Genomic DNA, 22,612 nt, shown 5'->3' on the forward strand with positions numbered 1-22,612 from the left:
AGCCTACAAGAGAACCAAGGTGTATTCATCTGCGGATCAAGAGTCTATTGCACTGTCTTCTGTACTTGAAGTCTCCATAGATATCGTTGACCAGACGGTCTACTACCGACGGCTCTCCTACCCCCCCTACCGGCTTACAACCGGGAGGACCCCCTCCAGAATATCCCGCTATATCATTAAGTGTACCATAGATGTAATTCCCTAAGAACCAGGTTGTATACTTGCTTCCTGCGTAACCAGAGATTGGACATTCAGTGTTGATTTGCCTACGAGTACTCATTTGCCTTACAAGTGCATTCAAATGATAAATGTAAGATAAATATTCTATGTACCTTTTGCTCCATTAAATATTTGATTATTACCTTTGACTGGAACCGATTTCATTGTGGAAAGTGTTCATCATATTTAGATATCGTGTACTGTATGGCCAGTAGTTAAAGTACATAAAGCGGTAGTGGTTTAATGATACCATACTTATCAATACAGTCAGGGAATTGTACCCCTCAGTTACAATTGGTCCTTCGAGCCGGATGGTAATTAGTGTAATATTAATATAGTGGTATTAATATTGAAATGGCCTATGATGAACACTCCACGAAACGGTCCTCCTAAAGTAGAACGCCCGCAGCGTAGACGGCAGCCACCTCAGTACTTAGAGGATTACGCTGCCAGTATACTACCTAGCCTTCTACATACGGTAAACGCGGTAAAAGTAGAAAGTAAAATTATGTCCGACCCTATCAACCAGGATACCCCGACCACAGAGGCCCTAGTGGGTTCTAATGTAACTGACCAAGCTCACGGTGGGGACCAGGAGGGAACTGACACGACTTTACCCCCCGCCAAGACCGAAGAAGTAGTTCCCAGAGAGCTCCGGGAGGAAGACAACCCTCCAGAGATGGAACTCTGCACGGAACAAGATGAGGAGAGCGCCGAGGAGATAGAGCTCCAGGACTCCCCGCAGGAGAACGCATCCCCAACAAGTATCACCTCAACCAGCGTCTTCCCCCAGCGAGGCGGACAAGATGCTGGCACAGGCGTTCCTCGCCAGCCTAGCAGCCTCCACAGAGCGCGATCGGCTCCAAGCACAGACGCTTAGTGAGCGCGAACATTCTACCATGGAAAGAGAACGCATTCAAGCGCAGCAACGGAGCGACGAAGAGCGTATACGTCTGGAGATGAGACGCCTTCAGACGGAAGAGAATATGGCAAGAGACCGGGCCGACACCCAGCGTGCCGCTGCCGGTGCCCAAAGAGAAGCAGAGCGCGACATCGCTCTCACCAAGCGCGAAGCCGAGCGCGACCGATTACAAGCGCAGCTAATGGAGCAGCTGATCGCCAGGGCGACACCCCCTCCCTCCACACGGGGTTCCAGGGCCTCGTCAAGACACGGGTCAAGGGCACCCTCCCCTAACCGATTAAGCGACCCTGAGCCCGACCACCAGAGAGAGCCTATACCCCCCTCCGAACTCCTTCCCCGACTGGTCCCAGTGAGACCCAGCTACAAGGAAGGAACGGCGTACACCGCGGAGAGGCTAAATAGACGACTACAGGATCTAGATGACCTGACAGAGGAAGAAGAGGGAGAGGAGGAGAGTCAAGCCCGACAGCAGCACAGTACTCCACAGGACCAGGAGGTCCAGTACAGCCCAGGCTATACCCCCGCGGCTCTGCGCTACAGACCCCCGACTCTATTCACGGGTGAGCATGACGCACGACCAGTCCCGAGGAATAGCACCTGGACCAGCGGGCCATGGTACCCTGCCGGTACCAGCCCACCGAGAGGCGTAAGAGGAGACTCACCTAGGAGGCCTCTCTTCCAACGCTCACCGATGTGCCAGCCATCCACGGCGTCATACATTGGCACACCGACGTTTCCAGACTTCACCCATGAGAACCGAGCACAGTACACGGAGCTACGGATGTGCTTAGAGACAATGATGGTGGATGTAGCTGATGAACGCCACAAGTATGCTATCCTATTGAAGCACCTGAAAGTGCCCAGAGCGCACAACATAGCGCTAGCTTATGCCACCTCTACGACCCCATACACCGCGGCTCTAGCAGCACTAGACCAAAGATATGGACGTATATGGGATTACGTAATACAAGAGATAAGGCATATTGACCGCCTACCCCCAGCAACAGACAATCGCTCACTAGACGACCTGTCTATCAAAGTACAATCCCTGGTAGGGATGCTGGGGGCGCAACGAGAAAAGGGTATGCACGAACTATACGCAAACTCGAATGTCGAGAGGATTTTAGAGAAGCTGCCGCCCGCCCGACAGGAGCGCTTCAGGCGGCAAAGAGACCACCGTGATCCTAACGGTCCCGAGCCATCCCTCCTAGACCTAGCCGACTTCCTGGCGAGAGAAGTCAGCAGCCTACGGTTGGATACGTTCGTGCGGAGCACACCAAGCTCCAGAGAGGGACCTAGGAGAGCAAACGATGGCCGAAGATTGGTGACTGTCATGCACCAATCAGAATCAGTACCGAGCAGCAAGAACCACAGTACCCCCTCGACGAAAGAGAAGTGGAAGATGGTGTGCCCGTACTGCGAAAAGGAACACTGGTTGTCACAATGTGACCTGTTCAAGAAGATGACCGCTGAAGAAGTGAGTCACTGGATAAAGTCCAACAGGCGCTGTTACCGATGTGCGCGCAGTCACATGGCAGCCGAGTGCCGCCTAAAGAAGAGGTGTAGTCGGTGTGACGGAGCCCACCTAGATGTCCTACAGAACAGAAGAAAGCCTGCACCATCCAGCAGCACAAAGGCAAGTGTTATGTACATTGACCCCGCTAGCAGCGGGGGCGCCCAGGTGCTCTTAAAGGTGGTCCGCGTAACACTGAGTTACCAAGATAAGGTCATGGACACTTACGCCGTCCTTGATGACGGGTCAGAGAAGACCCTTCTCCTCGCGTCCGCTGCGGCCCAGCTGGGGCTGCGGGGGAGCGAAAACCAGATGACGATTCGGACAATAAGAAGAGATCTAAAGACGATAAAGGGCGAGAATGTCTCCTTCACTATCGCAGCAAGCGGGCAGCCAGAGAGACGGTATAGGATTACTAATGCTTTCACCAGCCAAGAAATAGGACTATCGCAGTACACCTACCCCATCGCCAAGCTGATGGATAAATATGTGCACCTGCGTCAACTACCTATCCCGCTCATAGACGGTGCCACCCCGACCCTGCTGATAGGCTCCGACCATGCAGACCTCATAGTCCCGATAGACCGGGTCCATACAGGACCCAGAGGTTGTCCTGCAGCAGTCGAGACCCGCCTAGGATGGACACTACAAGGCCCCCTCGCCAAGTCTCTTAACCGAACAGCAGCCACTAGCTGCCTCCACTCCAGAGTGACCGAAGAAGACACTACTCTCCTGCAGCATGTCGAGAGGCTATGGACACTAGAGACAATGCCCTTTAAGAACGAAAAGAAAGACATTCGTTCTAAGGAAGATATTTACGCTATAGCCCTCCTCGAGCAAGGGACAAAGAGAGTCACAGTCAACGGAGTGATGAGATACGCAACTCCACTCCTGAGGCGAGAGGGAATGCCCACCTTTCACGCCACAAAAGAAGCGACGGAGCGGTATCTATTGAACACAGAGCGGCGCCTAGCCAAAGACCCCGCTCAAGAGACTGTGTACCGCGCTGAGATTAACAAGCTAATCACAGCGGGACACATAAAGAAAATTGACATTAAAGAGGCCGATCAGACGACCGAATCATGGTACGTGCCGCACCACAAGGTCCACCACAACGGCAAGGATCGTATTGTGTTTAACTGCAGCTACCAAATCGGATCACAAAATCTGAATAAAGAGCTCTTGCCCGGCCCAACACTCGGCCCCTCTCTACTAGGCGTGCTACTACGCTTCCGTAGTAGCACCGTAGGACAAGGTGGCTATCAGCGGCGACATCAAAGGGATGTTCCTGCAGGTGAGACTAGTGGAGGAGGACAAGCCCCTGCTGCGGTTCCTATGGAGAGAGAGGATCGGAGATGAGCACCCAGCCATCTGTCAATGGGAAGTCCTCCCTTTCGGAACCACATGCAGCCCATGCTGTGCTACGTTTGCACTACAAAAACACGTTGCAGAGGACCCAGCAGCAGATGAAGAGGTCCGACAAAGTGTGACAAATAGTTTCTACGTGGACAACTGTTTACAAAGCGTCTCGACGCCAGAAGAAGCCGAGGCTCTTCTACTCAAGCTCCGCGCCTCCCTGATCTAAGGCGGCTTTGATCTCAGGCAGTGGGCCAGCAGCGACCCGCAAGTATTGCGCAGCCTCTCCCCCGAGGACAAGGCAGCGAGCAGCGACACCTGGATGGCGACCATCCCAGGAGAAGCCCAAGAAATGACACTAGGACTAGTCTGGCGCTTCAAAACAGACTCGCTCCATTATAGACACAAACCCCTGACCAAGGAGCAGGGAAGGTCGACGGCAATACCGACCACCAGACGGAGTGTATACAGAACACTCGCCAGACAATATGACCCGTTGGGATGTATTCTACCCTACACCACCAGGGCAAAGATGATTGTAAGAGCGCTATGGGACAAGGACCAGGGCTGGGACGATCCCATACCCGAACACCTTGCATCCACATGGAGAGAGTGGGAGACGGAACTCCGCTCACTCCCAGGTGTTAACATACGCCGCAGCTACTTCCCACCCACAGTGAGGCCAGAGACATGCAAGATGGACCTGCACGTATTCAGCGACGCCTCCGAAGTAGCCTACGGTTCGGTGGCCTACTTGCGTGCCCGAGAGGAGGGAGGAGAAATACATACTGCTTTCATCCTGGCTCGCTCAAGAATAGCCCCACGAAAGCAACAATCTATCCCGCGTCTAGAGCTCTGCGCAGCCCTTGCAGGAGCGCAGCTCGCCACGTTAATCCAACGTGAACTCACCATCCCGGTGCAAAGAACAATCTTGTGGTCAGACTCCACGACAGTACTCACATGGATCCGGTCTGATTCGTGCAGATACAAGGTCTTCGTGGGAGTCAGAGTCACCGAGATTCAAGAGTTAACAGAAGTAGCGAGCTGGAGGTATGTGGACACCAAACACAACCCAGCTGACGTCATCACCCGGGGAATGTCCCTGGATGACCTCACCCGTCACAACCTCTACAGTGACGGACCAGAGTTTCTCAAGCTCCCCGAAGAAGAGTGGCCTACACCCACCCCACGGGAGGAGAGTAAAGAGGAGGCCGAAAACAAGAAACCTATGTTCTGTGGATTGAACACACTCGTCTCCACAGACCCCGACATAGACGATTGCCTCACCCTACAGAGTGCGCATCTAAAGACATTTCTGTGGCACCACCCAGAGGTTCAGCCCACGACTGACATTTCAGCAGCTGACTACGAAGAAGCAGAACTTCTTCTACTACAACGAGCCCAGAGAGACTCGTTCCCCGATGAGCTAGACTGTCTACAGGGAGCAAAGCCCGTCCCATCAGACAGCAGACTGCTCCACCTAGCCCCCGAGAGCGACGCCCATAGTCTCATCAGAGTGGGTGGTCGTCTGCGGAGAGCCCCAGACTTACCGGATGACGTCAAGTACCCGATAGTCTTGAACAGCCGACACAAGGTCACAGAGCTGATCATAAAGAAATACGACGAGGATGTGCACCACGCAGGGGCAGAGAGAGTCTTCGCGGAGATCAGACGTCGTTATTGGATACTGCAAGGGAGAGAAGCAGTGCGGCGCTTCCAGCGAACCTGTCTAGACTGTCGTAAGTGGCGAGCCCAGCCCAGTATACCCCGGATGGCTGACCTACCTCCCTGTCGCCTCCGACTCGGCGACAGGCCTTTTCACTCCACCGGTATGGACTGTTTCGGCCCGCTGTATATAAAGAAAGGAAGAGGAACCGAGAAGCGGTGGGGTATTGTATTCAAATGCATGACCACCAGAGCGATACATATCGAACTCCTTCCAACCATGAGCACAGACTCATTCCTTATGGCCTTCCGAAGATTCACATCACGGAAAGGAAAACCGTCTACATTATTGTCTGATCACGGGACAAACTTCAAAGGCGGAGAAAGAGAGCTGAGAGAGAGCTTCCAAGCTATGGGCCCAGAACTTAAGACCCACCTCGCTCCATCCCAGATTGACTTCCAGTTTAATCCCCCGAACGCACCTCACTTCGGTGGAACTTGGGAACGAGAAGTACGTTCTATAAAGACAGCCCTGTATGCCGTGCTTGGGGCCCAGACCGTGGCGGAAGAAGTCTTAATGACAGTCCTCACGGAGATCGAGGGAGTATTGAACTCAAAGCCCCTCGGTTACGTCTCAAGTGATGTAGCAGATGTCGACCCAGTCACCCCCAACACACTCTTGATGGGGCGGCTGGACCCCGCGCTACCCCAGACAATGTACAGGCCTGAAGAAGCGAACGGCCGAAGAATGTGGAGGTACAGTCAAGTATTGGCTGACAAGTTTTGGAACAGCTTCCTACTCCACTACCTACCGTCTCTACAGACCCGCCAGAAATGGGTGAAAGAGAGAGACAATTTGACAGAAGGAACAGTCGTCATGATTATCGACCAGTCACTACCCCGAGCTATGTGGCCGGCTGGCCACGTAAGCAAAGTGATCACCGGTGCCGATGGAAAGGTCCGAGCAGCTGAAGTGCTCGTCCAAGGGCGGACCTACACCCGACCCGTGGCGAGGCTAATAGAACTGCCAAGGCTCCCCGATACTATCGATGACGACCATGACCCCATGACTTTGTGAATTGACTGACCCTCACAGCGGACATTGAGTAGTGGACAGTGCGGTTAATCTGTCTCTGCTTAGCTAATTAGGTGGGACTAATTAGGGGGCGGCTGTTACGAAGGATCAGATTAAACCGAATATATATATTTATTTTTGGATATATATTGAATAGTATTTGTATATCGTTTGATATCCCTTGTATATTCCTTGTACATATACACGGAATATCCCTTTAGCCTACTATAGCCCATAATAGTTCATTCTCTTATTGGACAAAGGACCAGGCGCCAGGGGACCAGCCCCTGGCGTCAAGTTCAAAGGTACCGACGAGACATGTCCGTACTAGCCCCGGCTCCGCTCAGGGATACGGCTACCGAAATGAGAGTGGCACTATTTGTTCACCGTGCATATAAATATGGCGCAAGTAAATGTAGAAGTCCCTTACCCTTCTTCCCAACTTAGTAACAGAACGTGAAGCCTCACCCACGATACGACGTGCGGTAGGGTGCATCAAAATACACATTTCCAGCGTATTGATTTGTATGGGTGCTAAAAGTGTTACCATCCATGTAAAAACAATACATGCAAAATATTTTTGCAATACGAGGTGATTTAGATGTGCAACGGTACATCAGTACATGCTGTCCTCTCCCAACATGGCCTGCTGTTAGTGTCTGTGTGTGTCTGTGTGTGTGTGTGTGAGTTGCAACATTGTTTCATCTCGCACCTGGTCCTGCAATTTTTGGGGGGATGGGCGGGATGGGCCTATAAATAGCTTTACCTGTGTGGCTCTGCATCAGAGTTTACTCAATTCCCCCAACTCCACCATCACCCACCACATGATCCAGCTCTCCAACTATATCTCCAGCTATCCAGTTCTCACAAGATGGCATCGCCGCCCTTAGGCTCCCGCCAGAGCAGCCGCAGCCTGGTCTTTGGTCTGGGCCCCAGCATAACCAATGCAGATGCCATCATCAATGGTGCCAAACTGCCAAGTGGTCGCCAGATCTTGCGGTGCATGCTGTACAACTGCGACACGCAACTGCATGCCAAGCGGCCAGGTTTGACCGGAGCCTTGTCACGGTTCCATGCGGCTAAGGACGTTTTGGAGCAGGTGCAGCCATTTTATGGAAAGGCCAATATTCCAATGGTGAGTGATCGTCGAGCATGCGTCAAGATAGTAGCGCTTGTCGATGCTAGCAACAAGCTGCGGCAAATTCCAAAGGCCAGGCGCTCCAGTGAGGCTACAGCTCGACTGGTGGACGCAATGGAGCACAAGCTGGATGCCACATTCCCGCTGTGGTCTCCAAATGCAGAGGAGCTGATCTGTGATCCAGAGGACATTGCTTTCCTGGCCAGCATGAAGGGCGACAGAGTGGCCACATTTGGAGCATTGGATGCCAATCTGCAATCCAAGTTGAAGCGGCGACAGGAGCGTGAAGCAGCGCAGCAGGCATGCTTTACCAAGGAGCAGCAGGAGATGACTGCGAGGTCCAGCATGGCGGTGGTGTTGGAAAGCGAAAGTGATGAAGACAGCAATGCAGATGAAACAGCTGCTCCACCGGCTGAGAACACACCCACCCGTGAGCGTAAGAAGACTGGCACCACAGCCTTCATTCCATCAGACATTCTCAGCCGGCCGAGTCTTGTGTCACTGGCTACACGGTTGAAGATCACACCAATGCAGCATGCTGCCTTCACGCGCGGTCTGATCGAGGAATCCGGTGGCAATTCGGCAATGGTCTCCACATCCTACGCAACAGCAGACCGAGCGCGCCGCCACGTGTTGCAGGCCATCAGTGAGGACCAGCAAGAACAGTGGACACCACCTCCCATGTGCACCTTGCACTGGGACAGCAAGTTGACGCCAATGCTCAACAATGTGCGCCAGTTGGAGGAGCGTCTGACAGTGGTGATCGGAGACGCGGAGCGGCTCAAACTGCTTGGTGTGCCAGCATACATGAAGGGGACTGATGAGGCATGTGGAACGATCATTGCCCGGCTGACATGCAAGCTGCTGCAGGACTGGTGCTGCACCGATCAGGTTGTCAACATGGCATTTGACACCACCGCATCAAACACTGGCCATCTCACGGCAGCCTGCATTGCCATCCAGCTCTCACTGGGTCGACCACTGCTCTGGTCCGGGTGCCGGCACCACATCGGCGAGGTGCTCCTCAGCCACATCTTCACTGACCTCAAGGTGGAGACGTCACGCTCGCCAGAGGTTACATTGTTTACACGTCTGCGCGACAACTGGAACCTGTTGCCACACAAGGACAGCGGCCCATTGGCCCGCTACATTCCTGGCGATGCCAAAACACCGTTCCTGGGCAAGTTGCGTGCTGAACTAATTGTGTGTGCTGCAGGAGTGCTCGACTACAAGCGAGGCGACTATCGCGAGTTCGTGCAGCTATGTCTTGTGTATCTGAGTGCAGACAGTGCAGAGCACACTCCAGTTAACTTCCAACGACCGGGAGCACTGCACAAGGCGCGGTGGATGGCTAAGCTGCTCTACACTCTCAAGCTGGCCTTGATGGAGCAGCACATTGCCTTGCTTCCTCAGGGGACCATCACTACGCAGCAGCAGGTGCTGAAGATTCGGGCGTTTGCCAACTTCATCACGCACATCTACGCAACGTGGTGGTTGACCTGCGACACGGCCGTAGATGCGGCATGGAATGACCTTACACTCTACCACAACCTGTACGCATACAAGTCTGTTGACGAGGGCATCGCAGCATCAGCGATTAAGGCGCTGAAGCGGCACCTATGGTACCTGTCAGGCGAGATGCTGCCCCTGGCACTCTTCAGCACCAAGGTGCCAGTTGGCGAGCGGCGCGCACTTGCAGATGCTATATTGGAGCACAAGCCGGCTGATATATCCATGCAAGCCCCACAGCTCCGCTTTGGCACTGGCTTCGGCAAGCCAAAGTTTCCAACCCTCTCGCCGACCACCAGCTTGGCTGACCTCGCCAACCCAGACTGCTGGTTCGGCATGCACCTGCTGCACATCGATCCCGCGTTTCTTTCACTGGATGTAGAGGATTGGGTTACCAGTACAGCATTTCAGATGGGTGCAGTGAATGTACGTGCCATCAATGTTGTGAATGACTGTGCCGAGCGTGGCGTCAAACTGACGTCAGACTTTGTGGCAGCAGCCAGGAGCGAGGAGCACCTGCAGAATGTGCTACAGGCAGTTGAGCATCTTCGCTGCTGCAAGCGCAAGCTGGACCAGGGCCCTCATTCATCAATAGTGTGCGTAGAACATTTCTATTTCCACACGTAAGCACGGAATGTAGAACTAGTGTACGCACAGGGAAGTCGGGATTCATCACACGGTGCGTACGCAGGCTCTATGCTCCTCCGTGTTGATGAATACCACTTTGTTCTACCGTCAATGCTCGTGCATGATTATCCATATATGGTCATGAAAATGAGGAAACACCCCCCATGGGATGTGAAATAATGGACTGACCCGAGCGGGACTCTGAGAAACTCCACGGAGAATTCACTGCTGTCGAACCAAGAAGACACTATCGCGTATTATGGGATAAATAAAAGGCGGATTTGTAAACGGTGATGTCAGATATCAACGGCTCCCTAAGACCATTGCTGCAATTCTGCCTGGACAGCTCAAAATACTAATAAAGACCGTTCGTTGACCACTGTTTGGCGTTGGTTGTGTGTCATTATAACCGTGCTGTAATATGAATGCCTTTATTAGTTGTGTTCGATTGGCTATATGATTTTTAGAGGCATCTATTTTGTTGTCGGCTAATAAAGACCGCGCTGGAATATGACTGCCTTTTCCCGTGTTGTTTGATTAATACCCAGGGATTAAGGTTCTCCTCAATTTTATTCCAAATCGCGATGGATCTCTCGTCAATTTTCTACCTGCTGCATATGATTTCTAGAGGCATACTACAATCTATTTTGATGTCAGTATTGGGTAGCCTACATAAACAATAATAGAGAGCATATACAAGAACAATGAATCTCACTGCATGTATGATGTAGCCTGCCTTTTCAATACATGAACTTGAATCCCATCATGTTTGTGTGCGGGACTCACAAGGCTGTTGTCACAATGGGTGGTACCGATACAGACTAATAATAACAGTCCACACAATATCACGATCCATGCCATAGCCTATGTTCTATTAGGACATGATCTGTGACGACAAATGTTCTAGAATGTTTGATTAAGATATCATACTCTGACAGCATGCCTATGAGCAACAAAAACGCAAACTTGAATCCCATCATATACATAGTCTGTCCACTATCTGCATGGTGTCATTGCAATGCGTTTTCTATTCTTTCTTATACAGTAAAAAGGGGGAAGAACACTATATTCATATGACTTATTCTGCTTACAGCTTCGAAATTCCACTTGTTTCGTTTAACGTAAAGCCTTTTAAATATAATCAAAACGTTCCCGTGTTTCGGCGGTCTGTGCGCAACATAATAACGAGTTGAGCTTTATGATTTATGATGAATTGAAAATGGGGGACCCTGATGTAAACAAGACGAAAGTTGGTCTGCATCCCCAATTAACAATTGTATGTACTGAGCTGTACTGTACTGTACCCATTCTGCAATCTGTTAATAAACTTTTCAATCAATCAATCAATCAAGCTACGCGGAGCGCAGTCAGTCAGTAGCCTACACCCCGTATATTCCGATAACGCTATATAAACCATGCTGCATTCATTCTGAGAGAAAGATCTATTATTCCAAATGCTATTTATAGGGTTTTGACCATAATTACACTACTGTTGCTATTTTACAATGAACTATAATGAACTACGGTTCGTACAGAACATGCCAGTGTTATTATGTACAGAAGCTCATTTCCTTGTTGTAATAATATATTCTACCACTGGGCGTCAGGTACGCCTGGTCTGACCTGTGCGTAGATGTAAGCACGGAGTCAAGTTCAAATCGAAATTGATGAATCCCACTCTTTGCTTAGAAATGATCGTACGCACAGGGTAAGCACAGATCTGTGCGTAGAACACGTTGATGAATGAGGGCCCAGGTCTAGGACTCTAGGATGCTTGAGACATGTTTGAAAGACTATTTCAATGTTGTTATCAAACATTTTGTTCTTAAATGTTAGGGTTAATAAATGTTGTTCTCAAAAACTATTTCTTGCCGTTTTTGAAATTGCCTTGTCATGTTATCTAGTAAAACGCCCAAAAAGGCCAATTTTCATATATTTCACATGCTGTGTGGTACCTCTAAATCTCAACGAATCTTTCCCAAACTTTGCACAAATCATTTTTATGTTTGTCCGAACAGAATGCAACCCCACACAGATTGATATGTTGAGATTACATTTTTGCATTGCAATTTGATGCACCCTAACGTGCGGTGAAGTATGGCCTGTTTGGCCTTAGAATAGCATTGAGACCTTGTGCGAATTAATAACTGAATTGTCAGAGTTTGGCACTGTACCGTCGAGTGCGACGTATTTCTATCAAGTAATAATAGTCTATCGTGTATGGTGCATCGTGCGGTTAGAGTTCTAAAGTGACCAGCATCTCCAACGCTTCCTCGTGTTATCTAGAGTCTTATCCAGGTTGGGCCGACCACATGGCGCTTTCATCCGAGGAGATCTAGGCGAGGACCGAGGGACATGTACACTGGATTACCTCCCGACGACTGCTGAGCCCTATGCGGCCGGAATATATTTGCTTTGGTACTGTGATTTGTGGAGCGGATAATCGCCGACGCCTGTGAGTGTTGGATTTACCCCCGAGAGGAGTCAAGTTGAGTCGGCGCTCAGAGAGACTGAGGTCGCCTAGCTTCTTCTTCATTGTGGAGCTACAGCCTACAAGAGAACCAAGGTGTATTCATCTGCGGATCAAGAGTCTATTGCACTGTCTTCTGTACTTGAAGTCTCCATAGATATCGTTGACCAGACGGTCTACTACCGACGGCTCTCCTACCCCCCCTACCGGCTTACAACCGGGAGGACCCCCTCCAGAATATCCCGCTATATCATTAAGTGTACCATAGATGTAATTCCCTAAGAACCAGGTTGTATACTTGCTTCCTGCGTAACCAGAGATTGGACATTCAGTGTTGATTTGCCTACGAGTACTCATTTGCCTTACAAGTGCATTCAAATGATAAATGTAAGATAAATATTCTATGTACCTTTTGCTCCATTAAATATTTGATTATTACCTTTGACTGGAACCGATTTCATTGTGGAAAGTGTTCATCATATTTAGATATCGTGTACTGTATGGCCAGTAGTTAAAGTACATAAAGCGGTAGTGGTTTAATGATACCATACTTATCAATACACGCAATTTAAAGGTGGCTACAAGGCTCATTCTGATAGTGGCTTTGGCAAGTCAGATCACGCATCCATTTTCCTTTCACCAAAGTACAGACAGAGAATTAAAAGTACTCCCGTAGTCTCGCGAGAGGTGCAGAAATGGGATCTGACGTCAGAAGAGACGATCCGGTCAGTGTTTCACCACACAGACTGGATTGTGTTCCGCGACACAGATAACATTAATGCCTACACGGAGACAGTGCTGGACTATGTCTGTACTAGGGTGAAAGAAACAATCCCCACTACCAAAATGAAAGTTTACCCAAATCAAAAACCCTGGGTAGACAAATCCGTCCGTGAAGCTCTGAGAGAGCGCACCAAAGCATACAATGACGGCCTAGTGGCAGGCAACATGAATGACCACAAGGTGGCGCGACACAACGTAAGGAGGACAGTGTCAGAGGCCAAACGGCGCTACAGGGATAAAATTGAACTCCAGTTTGAACAAGCTGACTCTAGAGCTATGTGGCAGGGGCTCAAAACGATGACAGACTACAAAGGCGCCTCCCTCAAACTGAACAGTGACATCTCCTTAGCAAACGACCTCAATACCTTCTATGCGAGGTTTGATGCTGGTAATAACAACACCAGCTCACAAGCCTCGGCAATGGGGGGGGGGGGGTCGGCTGCTGATGGAGGCGCAGTGTTCAGGGTAACAGAGCATGAGGTGAGGCGGACCTTTAAAAAAGTGAATATCAGGAAGGCAGCAGGTCCGGACGGCATCCCCGGCCGCGTCCTAAAAGTCTGTGCCGACCAACTGGCCCCAGTATTCACTGACATATTTAACCTGTCCTTAGAACAGGCTGTCATCCCCACCTGCCTGAAGAAGTCCACTATTATCCCTGTACCCAAAAAATCCAAGCCTGCTTGCCTCAACGACTACCGCCCTGTAGCTCTCACCTCCATAGCCATGAAGTGCTTTGAGAAGCTAGTAAAGGGCTACATCTGCTCCTCCCTCCCCATCAACATGGACCCCCTGCAATTTGCATACCGCCCCAACAGGTCCACGGAGGACGCCATATCCCATGTGCTGCACACAGCAGCATCACACCTGGACAAGAGGCAGGGGAACTATGTGAGAATGCTATTCATCGACTACAGCTCGGCATTCAATACCATAGTCCCCTCCATACTCATAGCCAAGCTCAGGGACCTGGGCTTGGGCTATGACCTCTGCCAGTGGGTCTTGGACTTCCTGACTGGCAGACCCCAGGTGGTGAGAGCAGGCAACTGCACCTCCTCATCCATCACCCTCAACATAGGGGCCCCCCAGGGCTGTGTTCTGAGTCCCCTCCTCTACTCCCTGTACACACACGACTGTGTGGCTCAGCGGAGTAGCAATACAATCGTCAAATTTGCTGACGACACAGTGGTGGTGGGCCTGATCTCTGCCAACGACGAGAGGGCCTACCTGGAAGAGGTCAAGGTCCTGGCGGGATGGTGCCAGGAAAACAGCCTCTCCCTGAACGTCAGCAAAACAAAGGAGATGATTGTGGACTTCAGGAGGTCGGGGGTCAAGGACTACAGCCCCCTCAGCATCGACGGGGCACCGGTTGAGAGAGTCAACAGCTTCAAGTACCTCGGAGCCTACATATCCGAGGACTTGACATGGACCACACACATTAACAGTGTGGTGAAGAAGGCACGACAACGCCTCTACTTCCTCAGGCGCCTAAGGAAGTTCCAAGTCAGCCAGAAGATCCTTAAGAACTTCTACTCATGTACAATAGAGAGCATCTTGACCGGCAACATCACCTCCTGGTTTGGGAATAGCACTGCAAAAGACCAAAGCAGACTACAAAGAGTGACACGTTCAGCCGAACGCACAATTGGAGGGGGGCTCCCCACCCTCCAGAACATTTACTACAAGCGTTGCAAGGGCAAGGCTAAGAGAATCATTAAAGACTCCAGTCACCCGAACAACTGCCTCTTCGAACTGCTGCGGTCAGGCAAGCGATACAGGAGTCTCAAGGCGAGCACAGAAAGACTCAGAAGTAGCTTCTATCCCCAGGCCATCAGGCTGCTAAACGAACAATGAATGAACACTACACAACAACAACCACCAAACGCACATAGCACACACATCCACACGCACACACCCACTTTAAACAAACACACTGTAGCACCCACTCCACACACTTTATAGCACACACACACTTTAAACAAACACACTGTAGCACCCACTCCCCACACTTTATATTTATGGATGAAGGATTGCACTACAACTCGTACACCTTACTGTAAATTGTACATAAAATTGTACCTCATCCCATTTCTGCTTTGCACTAGATAGTACTGTACATTAGTACACTGCATAGTATTGTGTATTGTATATTATATGGTAACTCAGAACATTGTACATATGTCTATACCGAACACTGTGACCTCATTTTCTTCTTCTAAATTCATGCTATATTATGTTATTATGTTATTTGATACTATCTTGTCTAGCACAGTCTCTGGAGCGTAACAGTAAGAAGCATTTTGTATGAAAGTATTCTGTACTTCTGTATGACAACTATTAAAGAACTTGAACTTGAACTTGAATACAGTCAGGGAATTGTACCCCTCAGTTACAGTTACCATGGTTACCAAAGACATTCAGAGAAGCATGGTTACCATGGTTACCAAAGACATTCAGAGAAGCATGGTTAAGTCCTCCTGCTGGACACACGTTGGACCAAAGATGGTGGATATAAAAGAAGATGGGTCTATAATCCAACATAATAAATGTGACAATAATAATATGATATGATAATGTAATACATAAGATATTATATATAATACTGTGCATAACATAAGATTCAGTGTGTGCGCATGTCCGATTGCTTGGCCCCTGGTATTGCTGCTTGCAGCTTTGTCTAGAACCATGGTATTGCTGCTTGCAGCTTTGTCTAGAACCATGGTATTGCTGCTTGCAGCTTTGTCTAGAACCATGGTATTGCTGCTTGCAGCGTTGTCTAGAACCATGGTATTGCTGCTTGCAGTGTTGTCTAGAACCATGGTATTGCTGCTTGCAGCTTTGTCTAGAACCATGGTATTGCTGCTTGCAGCTTTGTCTAGAACCATGGTATTGCTGCTTGCAGCTTTGTCTAGAACCATGGTATTGCTGCTTGCAGTGTTGTTGAGAATCATGGTATTGCTGCTTGCAGCTTTGTCTAGAATCATGGTATTGCTGCTTGCAGCTTTGTCTAGAACCATGGTATTGCTGCTTGCAGTGTTGTTGAGAATCATGGTATTGCTGCTTGCAGCTTTGTCTAGAATCATGGTATTGCTGCTTGCAGCTTTGTCTAGAATCATGGTATTGCCGCTTGCAGTGTTGTTGAGAACCATGCATCCAATAAACTTCACGGTCAGCACTACACCTACTTGGGGCCTCAGCAATACACCCACCGAGTGTGAAGTTGATCAGATGAACGGTTCTCGATACAATATGCGAAGGACGGGAGCATTATGGCTAATTAAACGTATAATACTGCTACAGAGCCACCTATTGGCACCAGATGTGGCATGGTCATTCAGACATCATATCTACACGTGTCCAATGTGATTGCAATAGCACAAAGTGTTCAGCAGATATGACATATATAATTCAACATTGCACTCCCTTGGGTCCTCGACAATACACCTACATTACCGAGCATGAAGCCAATCATCATGAATGGTTCTAGAGATACGTGTGAAGTTTGTTGTTATAGTGCCACCATCATCTGGCCAAATCTGACACTGCACCTCCCTGGGTCCTCGGCAATAGGGAGGTGTAGTGGTGACGTCATTGCCGTTTTTCGTGTTCCACCCTCTGTGGAACACAATGCATTTCCCCATTGTCCATTTCTAGATCGTCTCGTTTAAAACAAATAAAGCATTAACATTGGCATGCTGTAACTTTCTGTGCTTATTCATCCACAATCTATAGCTCAACATGAAAATATTCGCAATGAATCATAAAAAAAAATCGCCAAATTTTATTTCAACAAAAAATGCTTAAAAAATAATGTTAGTGATAGAAGGGAACTCATTTTGTGCAAAAATGGAAAGCTTTTCAATTTACATGCGGCAGAATTGTTACAATAGCCGATAATAAATTTTCCTAATGATAAAACCCTATACGGGTGGAACAACCAGTGACGTCAGACTACACCTCCCTATACACTCGCCGAAACATGCAGTCAATTGGGCCTAACAAAAAAAAATGTGGTTCCTGTTGGATGTTAGTTAAGGCCATGGGTAGGTAGGGATTATTATTTTCTTTTTTTAACGGCGACTATGGATAGGGATTTTTTTTTCCAACATGGATGCATACTCTGCCAGCATGTTTAATATCCATATATTGTTGCTTTTATACGGAATGTACTAAAGGTTCAAATACAAAGACACTGTACTACAAAAGTACAATGTACAAAGGTAGTAGTATTAAAAATGCCACCCCTAAATACTACTCACTAAATATTTATAATTATTTTATTTTTTTATAAGCTCATAAAATATATTTGGGTTGCACATAAATCAGCAGGGTCGGTCGGCAAGCGGAACCAAACTATTTTTTTTGTTAGGCCTTGGATGAACATTTCTCGAGATATGAGCATTGAGATACTTGAAGCCTACCTGTAAACCTGCCAGCAGGGGGCGGTCTCTGTTTGCTGGACCGGGTCTGGACGTGTTGTGGTGTGAATCTGTAGTCCTCCATCTCCAGCTGCTGGTTCCTCTCTACACAGTCTCTGATGTACTGAGTGGAGACATACCTGGCGAGACCGCAGGAGACAGCAACGGATATATAGGAGTTGCTCTGAGACCCAACAAGACCACAAGACAGCAACAAATACACAGGAGAGGTGCTCTGAGACCCAACAAGACCACAAGACAGCAACAAATACACAGGAGAGGTGCTCTGAGACCCAACAAGACCAGAATACAGCAACAAATACACAGGAGAGGAGGTGCTCTGAGACCCAACAAGACCACAAGACAGCAACAAATACACAGGAGAGGTGCTCTGAGACCCAACAAGACCACAAGACAGCAACAAATACACAGGAGAGTTGCTCTGAGACCCAACAAGACCACAAGACAGCAACAAATACACAGGAGAGGTGCTCTGAGACCCAACAAGACCACAAGACAGCAACAAATACATAAGAGAGTTGGCCGATAAGATCTGATAACTACACAGTTTAAAACCTGACAGTCTTTCTTCCCCGTTTTATCTTGGTTCTATAGTAAAGTAGTAGCATAAACAACAATAAAATAGCTCTAGTTTACAATACAATAATGGATTGGGGTGGATGTAGTGAGGAGAAAAGCCACCCAGACACCCAGGGAACAGCACTGTCCTGAAGACACCCACCAGGGGGCAGCACTGTCCTGAAGACACCTACCAGTGAGCAGCGCTGTCCCCCACGGAGCTGATGTCCTCTCGGTCTGCCAGCAGGACAGCATGGGGCTCCTGAGAGCGACACAGCACTCCTCCTCCTGCCTTGATGTGGGACTGGAGCTGCACCTGGGGACCAGGACATGATATCCTTTAGGCTCACGGAGACGACTGGAGTGATGTGTCATTTAGTACAATGTTGTAAATGTACCTACATGTTAAATCAACTTGTTAAATTGTAAAAAGATCAAATGTTTAGCCTAAATTTCATCATGAGTCGTATGTCAATTTGTTTTGTTTTTAGGACTCTAGGAATAATAATGATCCTTAATCCTTAACTCTTTCTCTGCGAACAACGATTATATACGCTATTGCGCACCATCCTTTGAACGCCAACCACGTATATATACGTTATTTGATCGTTTGATATTTTTATTCATTATTCATCCAGGGACCTTGGTGTTACCATAGGGAATGAGTCTGAGATCGCAAAAGTCCAATACCGCTGCCTGGTAGGATGTGGCCGGTATTGCACATCCTTTGAAACTCTGTGTATTGGGCTGTGCGTCGATTATATTGGTCCGGGCGGACTTTTCTAGTAACCTGAACCTAGGGCTTCACCCGATCGCATTGAATCGTTTTCGGGACCCCCGATTCATTATGCTGGTTATGTCGTGGGCCAAATGGACATACGATCTACCAGATGGCAATCAAATAATTGGAATATTCTTTTTGGAATCCCACCGGCCACAGGTAAGAGCAATTTAAGGTAAATTTCAGCTTGATTGTGCCTTGTTTTCATAGCCATCGCCCTGATCAGCGTATGTTGTTGTACTAACGAATGCCGTTATTGACAATCAATTAATCAGAAACAACCCCCCCCCCCCTTTCATGCATTCATGATGGAACATAATACCGATCATATGCATTTGCATTTTTAATTGTAGCGTGTATAGGGACGAAATGCCAATGGATTAAGTATAATACACGTCACAGGCTATTACTAGCCTCCCAGGTATTACCCTAAACCGCTCTAAAACTATACTTATATTCACCACGGTATAAAACGGGAATGTATGGATGGAAAAATGATTTCTTTTTCACATCTTGAACGATAGATACTCGATGTCAAATGGGCCATAGTATTGCATCCATAGCTATAATATTTAAATAGTTATAGCCCTGCAAACAAGGTGAGCGACTCCATTGGTTTAATGCGTGGCAGCACATAGCCATATCCCGTTCCCAGCGTGGCAGAGAAAGAGTTAATAATGATATCCTAGCTACAGGCTAACAGACAACCTTATAAACTTTAATGATATCCTTAATAATGATATCCTAGCTACAGGCTAACAGACAACCTTATAAACTTTAATGATATCCTTAATAATGATATCCTAGCTACAGGCTAACAGACAACCTTATAAACTTTAATGATATCCTTAATAATGATATCCTAGCTACAGGCTAACAGACAACCTTATAAACTTTAATGATATCCTTAATAATGATATCCTAGCTACAGGCTAACAGACAACCTTATAAACTTTAATGATATCCTTAATAATGATATCCTAGCTACAGGCTAACAGACAACCTTATAAACTTTAATGATATCCTTAATAATGATATCCTAGCTACAGGCTAACAGACAACCTTATAAACTTTAATGATATCCTTAATAATGATATCCTAGCTACAGGCTAACAGACAACCTTATAAACTTTAATGATATCCTTAATAATGATATCCTAGCTACAGGCTAAAAGACAACCTTATAAACTTTAATGATATCCTTAATAATGATATCCTAGCTACAGGCTAAAAGACAACCTTATAAACTTTAATGATATCCTTAATAATGATATCCTAGCTACAGGCTAAGAGACAACCTTATAAACTTTAATGATATCCTTAATAATGATATCCTAGCTACAGGCTAAAAGACAACCTTATAAACTTTAATGATATCCTTAATAATGATATCCTAGCTACAGGCTAAGAGACAACCTTATAAACTTTAATGATATCCTTAATAATGATATCCTAGCTACAGGCTAAAAGACAACCTTATAAACTTTAATGATATCCTTAATAATGATATCCTAGCTACAGGCTAACAGACAACCTTATAAACCTTAATGATGTCCTTCTACAGCAGGGGTCTCAAACTCAAACTGGCTTAGGGCCACTGCTGGTGTTGTCATCTCATAGGAGGGACACTTTTTTCACAGAGATATCAACGTGTGCCCTGTGTGTGTGTGTGCGCTGATCAGGAAATCAGATAATCGATTTTTCAGCTCGCTTCTATAGCGTGCATAAGTACACATATACTATCTGTAATCTAGCATTTATTTGAAAACGATTCATAAATAGGCAGAAGAATTACAACGTTTTTTGTGTATTCCAGAATATTCCAGTAAAGGGCGATTATCACAGAATCTTTATATTTTCCTGAAACTTTCAAAAGACGAGTGTTTTTCAAAATGGTATAAAACGGAAATGAACCGATTAAAAAATAATCCGCTTCGACAATGTTGACTGCAAACAAGTCATTGATAAGCGACGGCCAGATTAGACACATAATAATAATTATGTAATATAATAATAATAATAATTTAAGACATAGTTTATGCGTTTGCAAATATGAGAGCTCCATCATTGAAGTGGGTGGTGGCATTCAAGGGGGGTAAGGTGCACCGCATGGCTGGCACTGAGTGTGTTAATGCACACAAGAGCTGTACTGGCCTAACAGAAATTATGTTTGTGCTTTCTTCTAGATAACGCCATTCAACCATCATTTGGCCATGGGACTGGTTCTCGGCAATAAATCATGAAAATAAAAAAGCCTGTTTTACAAATAGCTGAAAACACTGGTGTCGACTGATTTCTTCTGCAGTTTATTATTGCACTTACATGTTGAAATAACTATCTCTTAGAGTAATAACACTTGTTACATAAAAGCTGTAAATAGTTATGTAATGCCATTCGATTTTAAACACATTTTACGCATGCAAACTGAACTATGTTTTTATTTGTTACCCAGTGTCTCAAAATACTGACTTGATCACCACTTAATGGCTCAGGATAAGATGTAAAACCATTAACCTCTTAACACATTAACTGCCACGCTTATATCCATCAATGTATGATCACTGCCACCAGTCTAAGCCTATGGAGATGTTTACCTTCTTTGCAGGGCTATATAACTTTTTAAATTGTATTGCTAAATTGACATTACTATGGCCCATTCAACATCGATTATCTATCGTTCAGGATGTAGGAACGTTTTACTTTTTCATTCATAGATTCATACGAAAATACCGTCTAGAATATAAATATGTTTTTATCGTTTTCTGCAGTAATTCCTAGAACGCTAGTTATAGGCATAAACGCATATATAGATTATCAACTGCCGTTTGTTGGCGATACACGCTATATTAAAAATTTCAACTGTACATGATCCTAAACGTTATGACTTATGCGCGGATGAACGGGGGGGGGTCGTTTATAATTCTGTGATCGTCAGTAAATGCTTTATGTAGTATGGGTGATATATTGATCAGAGCAGTTTGCATGAATAATAATAAACAAACGCGGTGAAAATGACGTCAGCCTTACCGTTCGCCGATGAGACTGGAGGAAAAAGATCCCACTTATTTGTCGGCGATCTCCTAGATCCATTTCCGGTTTGTATAATCATAATAAACGCCCAAATCATATCGATTATTGCGTTATGGCAGCGATCGCTACACACGGACGTGTGTCTAGAGTCCCGCAACAATATGCGAGTGCCGGACGCATTTCCCCGGTGCACCGAGATCGACTCGATCCATTTCCGGTTGTAACTCGCCGATCATCCACCAGGCGGCAGTATTGAAGCGTTGCAGAGTTGTGCAGGCTCCCACTGTATCAGACCAGGCTCCGTGAGGGCATTCTGAATACCATGGCGAAAAAATGAAATATGATCTCAATAACGTCGTACGCCGTGGAATGGCAGAATTAGCATGAACTTGAATCACGTTGTACGACGTTTTTGGCGCAGGATGTGTTAATAAGCCCTAGCCCTATTTTCTGAAAATCCGCCTAAAAATACATACCTAAGTAAATGGACGTTTGCTCCACTTCTACAAGGTCCATTTGCATGTTCTTGG

General features: G+C 47.2%; 1 protein-coding gene across 3 annotated transcripts in view; it reads right to left on the reverse strand.

Moving 5' to 3' along the window:
* Positions 1–22,612, reverse strand: part of terf2ip (telomeric repeat binding factor 2, interacting protein) — a 43,738-nt gene that overhangs the window by 16,004 nt on the left and 5,122 nt on the right. For all 3 annotated transcript variants that reach the window (XM_084324757.1, XM_084324758.1, XM_084324756.1), the window contains exons 3-4: positions 18,466–18,587; positions 17,696–17,832 (exon numbers count right to left, since the gene is read on the reverse strand). In XM_084324757.1, the coding sequence (XP_084180883.1) occupies positions 17,696–17,832; positions 18,466–18,587 (259 nt within the window). The remainder of the gene's footprint in view (positions 1–17,695; positions 17,833–18,465; positions 18,588–22,612) is intronic.

This window comes from Notolepis coatsorum (assembly GCF_963971535.1).
Source record: "Notolepis coatsorum genome assembly, chromosome: 11".
In the NCBI taxonomy this organism is placed as follows: Eukaryota; Metazoa; Chordata; class Actinopteri; order Aulopiformes; family Paralepididae; genus Notolepis; species Notolepis coatsorum.